This window comes from Girardinichthys multiradiatus, chromosome 11 (genome assembly GCF_021462225.1).
Source record: "Girardinichthys multiradiatus isolate DD_20200921_A chromosome 11, DD_fGirMul_XY1, whole genome shotgun sequence".
In the NCBI taxonomy this organism is placed as follows: Eukaryota; Metazoa; Chordata; class Actinopteri; order Cyprinodontiformes; family Goodeidae; genus Girardinichthys; species Girardinichthys multiradiatus.
Genome location: NC_061804.1, coordinates 26849853 through 26864608, shown reverse-complemented (window position 1 = coordinate 26864608; position 14756 = coordinate 26849853). Strand labels below are relative to the sequence as shown.

Below are 14756 nucleotides of genomic sequence, written 5' to 3'. Positions count from 1 at the left end.
AAAGGAGAACATGGTGAAAGAGGTGGACAGTAGTTTCAGTAGTTCTCTTCAGCAGAAGAAAGACTGTCAAAATATGTAAAGAGACTATGTATCTAGAGTAGAGATAGATGGACACATTGGTCAGTGACTGGATCTGACCATTTTATACTTGACCACCCAGTCAGAAATTAATGTTGGGATTATGATTATTGATTAATTAATATTTATCACGAATTATAATAAAAAATTATAATTTGAGAAAAATTAACCAAAAATCCTTATTTATTAATTGAAATCAGAGAGGTCCTCTGATGTTGTAATTTGTGGCTCAAAGCCCTTAATAATTACAACAGTTAAATTCTCAGTAATAATTGATAACTATTACTAGATGTCACTGTTTAATCAACCGTTTCACCACAGGTGGAGGATCTTCGACCTTATTTTGACTGACAAATCACTCTTGCTCAAAATAAACGCAAACGCTCTCTCTTTATCTACGTGAATATTTATTAAATCAACAGTCTTAATACACCACGCTCTTCCGATTCAATAATCTTCACCTAATGAAACATGCGAAGTTCTACACAAAAGAGTAAAATGTCTAACTAAACAAAATAAAACAGCATTGAGTGTGTATGAAATCAAACCAGCAGTTATGGCAACAAGTGATAATATGGTGCTGAGCGGAGCTTTGGGAGCAGCCCCACTGAGATGTAGCGCAGTGTAACACACCCCACAGGGTCGTAAAACTTCCCCCCAAAGTTGGAAGCTCAGCGAACAAAGGACAACAAAACGTTTGGTGGCGAACCAGTAAAAAGCAACACGCAGGATGCAGACAAAGAGATGGTAAGTTTCCACCATGAAATTCTAACGGTCCAACTTTAAAATGTACCCTGAGCTTGCTCTCAGGTGTTAAAACAACACAGCAAAACACACAACTTGAAAAGCACAGCGGCCTTCAGATGTCCAACAGGAATCAAAGTTTCAATGAAATATTGCATGCACATACAATTTAGAACACATTGGACTATAAGTGGCGATTCTAAATCGCCCTAAAATCCTACTCTATCCTGCCCAAGCCATTTCTAATAAAGAAATAAAAACCAAACGGGATTACTTGATGTTGTCTCCTCTAAGCAGAGGGAGAGAGCAGGAGGGGGAAAAGTTTCCACGCATTCGTAGATAACTCAGGAGAGCGGTCAGCTTCGTTCTCTGGCCTCCTTGGCGAAAAGGAATGATATGACGGACCATCAACAGTCGACTGGAACAAAAACAAGGATGCCAAATCCGTCTCCTTGAACCCTCCGTGGGGTTTGTTACGTGTTAAACTCACGTCTTCGATCGGTAAAGTGAAATTCCTGGCCTTCCTACTCCAGAAACCTCTTTCATGAATTTCTTCTCGTTGGCCAACGGGGGAGAATGATTGAAAGTCCACGTGGGATTTCTTCTCCAGATGCTGGTCCGGTGTCTAACTTGGAAGCAAAGCTGAAAGGTCTCAGAGTATGTTATATAGCCCACTGTGACATCAGAGCTGCGATTTGTAGTAGCAGACTATCCTGGGGTACAAAATGGCCGATGACGCTGAACAGCATAGTGGCGTCCAGCAGCGTACAAATGGTCCAATATTCAGCAAACAAATGGTCCAACACTAAAAATCTTATTTCTTTTCCAGTCAGTAAAACATGTATGTGCTTTTACTTGGGCTGACAAAAACAAGCTTCATTGTGGAGGTTGTTACTGTGGGAAGAGTAACATATTGCAGATAACAGGAAGGTTAATAATACATCAAAGTTGCTCTGATTTATCCCTTTAAGTGGAAATATTGGCAATCTTGGAAATCTCCCAGTTAAGGTAGGGGTATACTTATTAAAATACACACAAATACCTAATTGCCAAAACAGGTACATTTCAGTAAATTAGAATATACCATTAATGAGGTGTAAAACATATGTTTCATTAAGGCCGCATTTCAGTATAAAAAGGTTTTTTTTATAATCCAAAAGGTTGAACGTCATAAAAACACAGGTTCATATTTTATTTATGCATCCCTGATTTACTAAAATCAATCACGCAGTTAGGTTACCATCTCCAGATATCCCTTTTTTAGAACAAACACACACACACACATATATATACATATATATATATGTGTGTTTCACTTAATGATGGAGTTACTTAAATAAATGAACTTTTCAGAAATATTCTAATTTATTGAGATGCACCTGTATATGATGCTAGAGGGTTCAAAATGTCACCATCGTGAAATTATTTTTGATGCCTTGTAAAGATAAATAGTTAGCTATAGTTTGTCTTTTAAGAGTATGTGAGATATGCTGAAATTCTTTTTTGTTGAGTTTTATTCGTCCTGTATCTTGGAGGATTTCCAGAGATTCAGAGACAGCTCAGTAACTTGTTCTTTTTTCAAGAAAATCTGTCTTGTATTTTACAATAATCCTCATCTGTTAAATTCAGAATTTATCTGGAAAGCAAAAAATCTATTTTAAACATTGTTTATGTTTGCATTCAGCTAAACCGATATCAGAATTTTACAAATTTGAGATCAGTCTCTCATCTCTCGAATGTCTCATCCTATCTACCGAAATGTTTAAACACATGGAGAAAATAATCAGGTAAAAAGCATTAGAGAAGCAGATAGGTGAAGAAATCTCCTTGTGATGGCTACAAGACTCTTTGAAAAACAACATGAAAACAAATGACAAGAATGAAACTTTACCCTTCAAGGTTCTTAAGCTCACTTTGTTTGCTTTATACTCTATTCTCAGAGCAAGTGGTGCAACATGAATCCTCTGTGGCTCTCCGAGTTTCTATAGGCTGGTCGAGGCACCAGACTAAACTATATACAAGTGCCACCTACAGACTCAGACAGCACCGCACATCCAATACAGTACAGTGTCTGATTCATCCTCTACAAAAGGCATAGGGCGAACCTCACAACAGCTGCATGGTGACCCCCCCCCCCCACCAACGAGTAAATCCACCATGACCAAAAGCTCTGAATCTCACCAAGAAAAGGGAGGATGCAGGTGGCTGGACCAGAGTTTATTGCAACACATAGTTTCCAGGGAGCCAAAACAACAAGAACCCCCACCCCCCCCCCACCACCCCAAGCCTCACAAACACACTCCTCCCTCCTGGGATTCTCTGGATATCAAAGGCCATCAGCAGGGAGGGAGAAAGCACTCGGAAGCACTTGCCTCTTTTCCATGGTTTTTTAGCATGGGGGCGAGGGAACTCTTTGTTTATGGGACAACACAGTGTTACCATCAAGGCTTTAATCAAAACTATTCTCAGCAGTCAGCCATGAGTGACAACACTTCCCCCCCCCCCCCTTGGAGGGAGCAACAGTAGGGGGAAGAGAAGGAGGGAGGAAACTGTGGGAATATCTCTACATCGTCACCGCGGCGGGCAGCTCCTCGACATGACTTTAAATTAAGGGGAAAAGAAAACACAGTCTAAAAAAAGCAAGCCGCCTAACTATATTCCTGCCTGCTAATTTGTCACCACTTGAAAAACAAGGGAAAAAAATAGCAACAGTTTAAATCACGCCGCTTTAAAGCTGAGGGATGCCAGCCAGCGTGCATGGCAGAATACTCAAAACGCAGGGGGAGATTTAGGTCAGCTCCGACAAACTTACACATGCATTTAAATTATTGTGGCTGGAATCTGTGGAGGTCTGGCAGCATTCTTATTAGAGGGAAGCAGAAATGGAGAACCCTGAGTGTCTGGCTGGCTGAGATCGGACCGGTGACAGCTGGGGCCTGAAAGCCTTACATCCAGAGCCAGGGCTCGTAGCCACTTGCTACATAGCAGTGTGGAGCTATTCCCACCCCCTCCTTTTTTTCAAGACCTCACCCTGAAAGATCATTGTCCTAAAGAGGAAAATTCTGCCAAATAATTCTCTCAAAAACCTTTTGTACTTTATCCAAAAGCGGAAGGAGAGCTGGAGAAAAGGCAGCGTGACAAGATTTTTTATCTTTCTGCTGCCAAGTCTGACAAAAGAAAGGGTCATAGAGAGAGGCATCCTTGTGAGTTTGTGCGTGAGGGGTACCTTATCCAGCAGCAGTGAGCAGCGGGGAACTCTGTGCTCTAATTTGACGATGGTGATGAAGGCACTGTCTTGTCGTTCATCCTCGCTTGTGTTGCACAGAGACAGAGGGTGATACTGCAGAAAAAAGTGAAAAGAAACACAATAAGAAAACATTGTTTTTCTTCCATTTATTTTACTTTTTACAGTTCAACAGAAACATCTTTGAAGCTCGGTAATTCAACAATTAACTATCACTAATTGAACAATCACAAAATCTTACTACTAGCTATTAAAATTTCACTGGAGCTGTGGAAAGGTTAAAGAAGGATTATGTGATGAGACAATTTCCCAAGCTTTGAACATCCAATGTGTCACTGTTCAATCCATTATCTGAAGGGTAGCATTAACCAGAGAAATAGCATTCAGGTCTATGGTAACTTTGGAGGAGCTGCTGAGATCCACAGCTTAGGACAGGACAACTTTTAGTTGTGGACTTAGCAAATCTGGCCTTTATCGAAGAGTGGAAAGAAGAAAAAGAAAATAGGACGTAGCAAATGTGTGGTCAGATCAGACATAAGTATGGTGGTGGCAACATCATAGTGCTATAATGCTGTTCCTTGGCAGGGACAATAAATGTGATAGCTGGATAGAGGTTAACACATGGCAGAAAGCCTTTTAGAGGTTGCTAAAGACTTGAGACTGGGGTGGAGGTTAAGCTTTCAACACGACAATGACCCTAAATATACAGTCAGTGCAACAATATATGGGTTTAGATCAAAACATATTCAAGAATATGCTTTCATGTTAGTTTTAGACAAGCCCTAAATCCAGTTGAGAATCTGTTTAAAGAGACTCTTCATTAGGTTTTCACCGGTCTTCGTTGTAATACCAGACATACAGCTGTAATGGCAGTGAAATGTTGCTCCAGAAACAATTATCACAGGGAGAGCTCTTTCAATTCACACAACGTACCCTTTTCAGATTTTCATTTTTAAAAATTAAGGAAACCATGAATCTTTTTCACCAAAAATACACTGACGTTTGTGGTTACAGCATGACAAAAGGTGGAAAAGTTCAGGGAGTATTAATACCCTTACCAGGTACTGTAGAGTTTTAGAAACACCACATGTAACAAAAATGCAAATTAACTCAAGTATGAGCAGAAGATATGTTGAAAGGGAGATTTTTAAAGACAATCTAGAGGGATAGATTTTCACACTAACAGAGAACAAAAGTTGGAGGCATTTGTGTGTGAAGCTAACGCTCTTCGTTTATAAACCAATGAAATCAATTACATGGAAGGTGATGTTCACTCCCACACAAAGCCTTGAGGATCCAAAGAATGAGAGATAGGCTTTAGGTAGGAACATCTGATCCCCTCTGAAAGGGAAGAAAATCGCAACTGCTGAAAGGCTGCATTTAACAGCTCAAGGGGATAGCCGTGGTGTTTGCAGGTCACAGACATGCTGTCACGAGTCATAGAGGCAGCAATGTGCTCCTAAACCCCCAGTACACTTCCCTGTAAAGTCTTTTCTTGATCAGTTCTTGTTTTCAACTACCAGGGCTCATCCACACCCCAGTGGAGCAGTTCCACCCTTCCCCTGCCCTGTTTCGGGTCTGGCCTGGTCCGGAACAGTTCTACCCCAATAAGCCTCTTCATGTGGCTGCGGGCCTCCCCCTCAACTTGCCCAGCGGAAATCTCCAAATTAAAAAGACCCAAGGGTGACATCAACAGCTGGCATCCCCGAGTTGGGGAATTGACGTAATGGGCTGCAAAGGGCTGGTGCATGTCTGTCAGGCGGAGGGAGGGAGAGGAGACACGAAGGAAAACAGACTTAGAAAACAAGACTGAGACAGCGAGATAAAAGGAAAGGCCAGAAAAAAAGCAGCACCTGGCTGCTACTCACCGTCTGAATTCCTATGGAAGCAGTAAAGGTGGAAAGATGCAGTTTAATACATCATGTGTCATATGCCATCATCTAATCTTAAGAGCTAGTAAGAAGAAGAGGATTTTCCTAAAATCATCATATATTAAACCTTAGGATTTCTATAGATTGGACTTTATTTTTAAACCATGCTGTTGCTGAACTGAGCTTACAAAGATGATGCAAAAAAAAAAAACAGTAGCAATGACTATATACCACTTCAAATGGCTAACACTGACAGAACACTAGGCTAAGTTCTGCACTCAGTGCCTGTGATAGCAGCGAGCTACAGAGCAGTAAGAACCCCTGGCTTCCCCCATATGCTGTGCTGCCAGCTGTCTCCACCAATCAGCATTTACTAGGTTCATATTAGAAGCTTGCAGTTGAACTTGAAGGAAGTTAAGAAAAAATCATTTATTGACATTACTCCTGTGACCTTTGGTCCTCTTTTATAGTGGACTTTTAGGACATGCTAGAACAGAAAAACAATCAACAAGATGTTTGGAGAAAATGGCTAACTTGATGGTGTTTGGATCACATTGTGACATTAAACAAGTTGCTACATGACACTGTGCAATCACACCAAATAAAGGAGATAATAACCCCAATGCTGAGCCAAACAGGCTAAGAAGGAGTGGCTGCTTTTACTTTCTTCTGGCTTCCTCTGAGGACAACGACCTATGTTTTGCGTCTCAGACTACACCAGGCATTATCTTCTATTTTAGATGTACCCACACCACTTACAATCAGAGGCCTGCGAACACTCTACATGTGCCACTGTTGGTGCCGTGTACCACTCCGAGGCACTCTGCTAGCTGGACTATAAACAGCAACAAGGATAGTCTGTAACGTCTTCATTTGGGTTTTTTGTGTGGCCCTGACAAAAACGGAGCCTGGGAAACCAAATAACTGAGTCTCCATTTCACAGGGACGAGAAACCACAGGCAACGCAAACTGTTCCCCACAGACTGTTAACAATGCAAACGCTTCTGTTCCGCCTCCTTCTCCTCATCTGTCTAGATCTGTTGCGGAACCGACGGGGATATGTCCCTCGGCTCCTTTGTAGCCTCGATTAAAGGCATTCCTTTTGAGCTCAATCAAAGACTACACCAAAAATATTCCAAGGCAAAAACACAGTCTTAAAAACAAATACAGGGACAGAAAAAGGAGAAAATAAATAGTAACTGCAGTAAAAAGTCAATAATATTTTTTCCCCTTGACTGAGCCCTGCGGATCTTCTTTTTTCATCTGCCAATAATCAGTAAGGGAGCTTTTTAGTTCATCTGCTGCCAGCAGGGAACCAAGCCCAGGCAGTTGTGTCAGTTGGAGCTATAAGGGGGGAAGTTTGAACCTCTCATCAGGCTCTGCCACTCAGTTACCAGCTGTTCAGGTTACAGTGCCTCTTGACAATCTATGGCCAAGCGCTGGTGGTGTAGGGGTTAAGAGTGCAACCACGTGCAGAGGCTATAGTCCTCAAAGCGGCTGTCCCGGTTTCAAGTCCCAGACCTGGCAATCTTTGCTCAATGTCTTTGCCCTCTTTCATGTCTACCTACTGTCACAAAAAGGAAAAATAAAGGCCTCTAGTGCAAAAAAACAACAACAAAAGAATCAAGAAGGTGAAAGGCCTCTTCAATGGAGCTCTGCCTAAGAGTCTGGAAAGTCTGCCAGGATACTGCAAGTTAAGGAAGAATTCAATCAGCGTGGTACATGCAAACCTGTGAACACCCACAGAAAACATACTCAGGAGTTCTGGTTTACCTCTGGGTGACTAATGTCTCAAGCATCTGCACACTTTATGGGATTCCAGTCAAAATGTCTTAGTACCTTTGCTGCGTTAGCAGGTGGCAACAAACTCAACATTAAAAAAAATAAAAGAATAAATAAAAAGTATAAAAATGGCTAAAGCAGCATTGGGCAAAAGATTTGAGCAATTTTCCCAAAACAGTTGGAGCTCCGTTTATTATTTAATCTCAGTCTTTAAAGTGGAACTAAACCCGGTGTAAAAGCATAACCCCGCCCCCAGACAAATTTTGAAAAATGGCACCAAAGTGGGCAGTGCCAAGATACACTGAGGGGCACAGTTAAGTGTGGGGATGAGTGGAGGGTGTTGTCAGGAGAACGAGGGAAAGTGGCAGCTTGCTAAGTTTTACATACTGAAACCTGGAGACTGAGCAGAGCAACACTGGTAGTTTCACCACAGATCAGTCTTTTAAGGTGGAGGATTTTCCAACCCCTCGTCACTGGAGGTTGAGGGATGCTTTATGGAGCCCAGCAGACCTGAGCCTTATCAGTTCGAGCCGCTTGTTCAAGGCGCTGACTCAGTGATGGCCGAACCTGGCGCTGCCAAGGCAGTGGAGGACAGAATGGGGGCATGTTTCTGAGTGAGATGGTTTTGTACCAGAACGCGGGGCTGTGACGTACACATGTACCAAGCTACACTGTTTGAACAAATAAGAAAATTCAACTGCAGTAGCCACAGTTCAACCCAAAGAGGGCAGCACTAAGCTGGTTTTAGGACAAATATTGCAGAATTAAACAAGTTTACATGAAAATGTAAAAAATTGCACAGTAACATAAAGATAGCACCCTTAAGGTCCAGTTTATCTGTAAAAAAAAAAAAAAAGTTGATTTGGGGTTTAGTTACTGTTTAACTTCCAGAGGGTTAATTTGAAGTGTAATAAAAATAAAGAAGAGACAAAGAAAGACAGATGAAAACTCACAAAAAAGCTCCATTGTTGTTGTGGCTTGTAGAACAGAAAGCAATGTGCCTTTGCATAATAGATGGCTTTTAATGATGTCCACATAGACACACCCCAAACAAAGTTTTCAAAAGAAAAATTTCCACTTAGGGGCTTTAAAAACTTTGTGCTTTGTGATCAACAACTGTGCTTATATGGAGGTGTAAAATTTGCGTGGCAAATGGACAGGGCCTGAATTTCAACAAAACCAGCAGAAACACACCACTGTTGGGCATATAACTTCAAATCTTCTAATGTTTGTTATGGTACACAAATTTAAGATATTGAACCCACTCAACACTGTGGAAATGGAGGTGGACCTTCGGAGAACACCACCCCCATCCACCCCCTTCACCATCCACCATCCTCAACAACACCATGTCAGCTGTGGACCACTTCAGGTTCTTAGGAACCACCATCTCTGAGGACCTGAGATGGTCCTCACACATAGACACTGTTCGAAAGAAGGCCCAGCAGAGACTGTTCTTCCTGAGGCAACTCAAGAAGTTCAACCTTCCACAGGAGCTGCTGGTCATCTTCTACACTGCCATCATTCAATCTGTCCTGTTTTCATCCATCTCAGTGTGGTTTGGCTCATCCACAAAACAGGACAGGTCCAGACTGCAACGAATAATCAGGACTGCAGATAGAATAATCAGGGCTGACCTTCCCTCCATCCAGGACTTATACAGGTCTAGGGTCAAGAAAAGAGCTGCTAAAATCTCTGCAGACCCCACACACCCTGCACATAAACTGTTCAGAGCTTTACCTTCAGGTGGCGCTACAGAGCACTGTTCACTAAAACCAGACGCCACAGAGACAGTTTCTTCCCCCAGGCTGTTTCTCTGATGAACATTCAATAGAGTACAGAACAACAGCATACAGATGTTGTAAATGCACCTTTTTATTTATATATGTGTATATTGTACATTGTAAATTGTAAATTTGTATATTCTGTAATGCAAAAACAGAACAAAAGAGCAAAGTGTACTGGAGGCAAATTCCTTGTTTGTATGTACGAACTTGGCAATAAAGCTGATTCTGATTCTGATCTAAATGTTATGTGATATACAACTATGCTCTATTTAACGGCAGCTGAATGTAATGAGTTGATCTGACCTCAAAGTGGCTTCAACACAATAAGTTGTTTCCTCAAAAGGCGACTTAAACCTCAAGGCTATAAGCTGGTTGTACTGGCCATAGAGATGCAGCTCTTTATCTCTACTTTTAAAGAAACATATAGTTCTGTGCAAAACTATTGGGTCACCCGAACTTCTTTCATATTTAAAGCAACCAAAGCCAAACAAGCACCCAAAGAGCTCTGGAAAGCCTAAAGAACTATATATTGTGCCCCCTATTAAAGATTCTATGGATTTCTGGCTACAAGTAAAACATCAAATAATGCTGTGGATTAAAACTTGTCTCAAGACAACTTTACAATGAAAGCAATGGTTTGTTTTAATCACAGGAAAGTGGTTACTAAAAGGAGCAAATCAACCGCCTATAATAGCTAAAAGCAATCATAACCTAGTTGCCTGAGTTACTGTTGTAGTGTGCACTACAACAATCTGCGCCACATGATTTTGTTAAGAACTGAATGAGCCCGAGGTGACAGGGCGGGTTGAGACACTGACCCCTTGCTTCCCACCTTGCCACTTTGGAAACAAGTCCGTTCAACATCAGCATGTGAGAGTTTGCAGAGAGGGCACGGCTCTGTGTGGTTGCTAAAGGCACCTGAACATGTGCTTGCATGTGAATGTATATGTGTGCATGAGTATGAGCGATTGATGGAGAAGGATCCTGTGTAGTTCTGCAAGGGAGACTGAAACATGGCTACTTGCTAGAGTCCAACCCCCAACGGTTGTTTTTTTCTGCCCAGTGTGCTCGAGCTGTCAAAAAGGTCCCATATACACACACCTAAATTAGAAATCCTTGTATATCATTACCATTATACAAAGTACATGTACACCTAATGCTGATATGGCTAATTTGGCGAATTGCCAAGGGAGCAGAGCAGACAACCTCCCTGTCAGAGTATCTGAAAAAATGACATCTGAGTCCTTCACCCCATTTTCTCTTTGCAGATACAAATGAAAGGCAGACCTTACTGCTTTAATCCTGTCAAAACAACAAGAGTGTCATCTTCCAGGCCCCTTTTATTGACAGTGTCAGCCGTATATCCAGTAACAGTTACCACAGGGAATAACTTAGGGGAAACACGATCCCTTAATGAAGCCCAAGTAATTACCACCAGCCCCAAATTTGCCCAGGCGGTTTCTTTAAGTAGGAGAGCCAATCCCCCCCCCAGTTTAAGGCCCGTCAGACTGTCTGCTTCATGAAAGGGATTATACTGAAAAGAAAGAACCTGGGGATGGAAGAGGAGCAAGAGCAGAAGAAAGAAGGTTGAGGGGTGAATTAAACACTTCCACTGCTGGAATGCCAGATAAAGGAACAACTGCTGGTGTCTCATGTCTTCTACACTTTTGCTCTTTTTGGCCCTCCTTTCGTGCTTGTTTCCCTCATTTTTATTAGATAACATGGCATAAAAGAGGGATTAACTTTGCATAGCAAGGCACAAAGCTGGGTCCAGCTGTACATCTCTATGGAGGCTGCAGAACATTTTCAGTTGTTGCAAATGTTTTATTTTTGTACAAAATTTTTAAAGGTCAGGGGTTAAGCCCCTGTAAATTGTGTCTAAGCAGTATTGAATATTCATAACTGAAAAGGCAAGGAAGACACCTGAAGAAACACAGATACCTGCAGAACACATTGTTTATCTTGTCAAAGTTTTTGTAGCCCTTGAACATGTTTACATTTTGTCACATTACAACCACCAACTTCAATGCAATTTATTGTTATTTTATGTCATTGGACAAATGGTAAATATTAAATGGCCTGCACTTATATAGTGCTTAATCAGGTCCAAGGACTCCAAATCTCTTTACACTACAATCAGTCATCCACACATTCACACACTGGCAGTGGTAGGCTAAATTGTAGCGACAGCCGCCCTGGAGCAGACTGACAGAAGTGGGGCTACCATCCAATCGGCGCCACTGAACCCCTTGACCACTATCAGCAGGCAAGGTGGATGAAGTGTCTTGCCCACGGACACATGATTAGTAAAGTTCAACTGTGTTTAATGTAATCTTAGTGTAAATCCGGATGTTCTGTTTCTGGCCTCAGAGGTTTGTTAGAGAAGATTAGAGAACAGCCAGCATCATGAAGACCAAGGAACACAACAGACAGGTCAAGGAGAAAGTTGTGGAGAGGTTTTAAAGCAGGGTTAGGTTCTAAAACAATATCCCAAGCTTTGAACTTCCCAGACTGTTTGACCTATCTTCTGAAAATTAGTATAGCACAACAGAAAAAAACCCAACTCATGGCCTAAAATTCACCTAAAATAACAGCCGGGCAAGAAGAGAATTAATCAGAAAAGTTAGGAGTTAGGAACTCCTTGACAATTTGGTAGATCTGCAGAGATCACCGCTCAGAGGATAGAATCTGATGAGAAGAAAACTATTAGTCGCACACTCACACACAAATCTGGCTTTTATGTAAGAATGGCAAGAAGAAAGCTATTCCTGGAAAAAAGTCATAAGTCCTATTCAAAGTTTATCACAAGCCATGTTTGGAACACAGTCAATGTGTTGAAGAAGGTGTCCTGGTTGGGTAAGACTAGAATTTACAGTAACTTTCTGGCCTACGTGCAAAATGTTACATGTGGTGGAAAATTAACACGTACACGACTCTGAAAACATTATCCCTACATTCACATATGGTGGTGGCAACATTATGCTGTGGGTTCACAAGACAGGGGACAGGGAAGCTGGTGAGAGCTGATGGTATACTGATGGAGCTAAATACAGGACAACGCTGGAAAAAATCATTTAGATGCTGCAAAGGACATTCACAAGGACAACATAAAACATACAGCCAGAGCTGAAATGGTTTAGGCAAATCATATTCATGTGACAGAATGGCCCAGTCAAAGTCCAGACCTAAATCCAACTCAGAATCTTTGGCAACACTTGAAAGTTACTGTTCATGGGCACTCTCCATCAAATTTGACTGAGCATGAGCTATGGATAGTGGGCAAACATTTTAGTTCGTAGACATGCAAAGCTGTTAGAAATTTACCCCAAAAGACTTGAAGCTGTATCTGCAGTAGGGCTGCAGCTAATGCTTATTTTAGTAATCCAGTATTCTTTCGATTATTCTGACGATTAATCGATTAATCGGATAAAAAACTGCCACATTCTGCAGATTACTTAAGCTTGTTTCGTGAGTAAAAAAAATACATGTAAGAGAAAATGCAAGTAAATAAATAATACCATTCCTTTTTTTTAAATCAACATTTTATTGCTTAAAAAACAATAACACACTGTCATTAGTGTACACATGAACATTTGTAGCAAAGAATGTGTCTGCAGCTAAGAAAAAAGTTCTAACATCAACATGTCAAAAGCTCAGCCCTTTCTGGCTGACTTACCATCAATACAGTCCTAGCTGCCTCTGTAGTGAAAAGGGTTGCAAACAAAAAAAGTGCATAGAGTGTCACTTAGGTGTTGCATCCTGGATTTTCAAAAGAGCGTTTTAACATCAAAAACCATAACCTTATCCAGATGAAATATAATCCTTGTAGAGTACTTAAGTTCCAAGTTACATTCTTCTTGTTCTTTTTGAGGAAAGTGAAAAAAAAACAAATTACACATTACCTATTAAAAAGGTAAACAGTGAATTTAAATTCAGGCAGTAATAAATACTGCCTTTTATACATTAAACCTCACTTTCAGTTTCCTTGAGCAAGCGCACCTCACACACGAGTGGTCTGATCAGAATTGTTTGTCAGTAAAATATGTCTTTCTTAGGCGCTTTGGAAGCACGACTTGATGTCGGACGTGAAATAATCCCCCTGGCTCTATAAGGCTGAGCTTGGTAATTAAATACATACATGATAGAAAAAGACAGAGAATAGATAAAGATTGAAAAATGGAAAGAGACAGGTACAGATAAAAGATGTGATAAAGAGAGACAGAATAATAATGGAGGAATAAGAAAGATGGACAGACAGTTAAAGAAGATAAAGAAAAAAGAAATATAGAAATGATGTAAAAAATAAATATAAATAAAGTAGGTAGAAGATAATTAAAGAGCATTTCAGCGTTTTTGTTTCCTTAGGAATTGTCTGTCGAATATGCAGAGAGCTTAAACAGGCTGCAATCAGAGGAAACTAGGGAACTTACACTTATGGACCTGGCCATTCATTTATATATGTGTATATATATATATATATATATGTGTTTGCCCTAAAAATGGGATATCTGGAGATGGTAACCTAATTGCGTGATTGATTTTAGTAAATCAATCACGCATTTAAATATATAAATCTGTATATATATCCCATCCGTCACCCTAACCAGGCAACTGCCTATTGTCATCCCCCCACCCCCCCCAGACCAAAACCTAGACGAAACACAGACAATAGATGACAAAAACATGTCAAAGACCTAAGCCCATGTTCTCATTTAGAGGTTAATCTGTCAAAACCTAGCCAGTAACTTTGACATCATTATTGAAATCTTTACTAGATGCGAGAATTTAGGGAGCAACTTGTCCTGCCTTCCCAGAAGAGTATGCAATCTAGTTGCAGAATTTGGTTCATTTTGTAAAAAATAATCCAAAATATGGCACCATAAATGTTAAGAATGTTCCACACAAGCACAGAATGTTTTTGCTCAGGGGGATACAAAGTTGGGTGTATATTTATTCAAACCATTGGCTAATACAGATTTAAAGTGATCTTCTCATTTGATCTACATGTTTGTTCTGACTTGATTGGAATGGCCCAGCCAAAGTCCTGAGTTGAATCTGATAGAGAATTTGCATAGGGAGTTAAAGATTAGGGTAATGGCAAAACTAAAAGACTTGGAGCTTGTTCAAAAAGGCAAATGTTAAAAAACACCAGCTGAAACATGTAAAAAGCTTGTCAGTTTTTATAAGAAGCGTTTGATTGTTTTAATCCCAACAAAGACTTTTCCATTGATTATTAGGGTATAAATAATT

At 40.7% G+C, this 14756-nt stretch overlaps 1 protein-coding gene across 1 annotated transcript in view; it reads right to left on the bottom strand.

Annotated features, from left to right (window-relative positions):
• Positions 1–14756, bottom strand: part of LOC124876615 (E3 ubiquitin-protein ligase RNF43) — a 125830-nt gene that overhangs the window by 42419 nt on the left and 68655 nt on the right. Inside the window, exon 2 of the mRNA XM_047379537.1 lies at positions 4049–4162. Within this exon, the coding sequence (XP_047235493.1) occupies positions 4049–4162 (114 nt within the window). The remainder of the gene's footprint in view (positions 1–4048; positions 4163–14756) is intronic.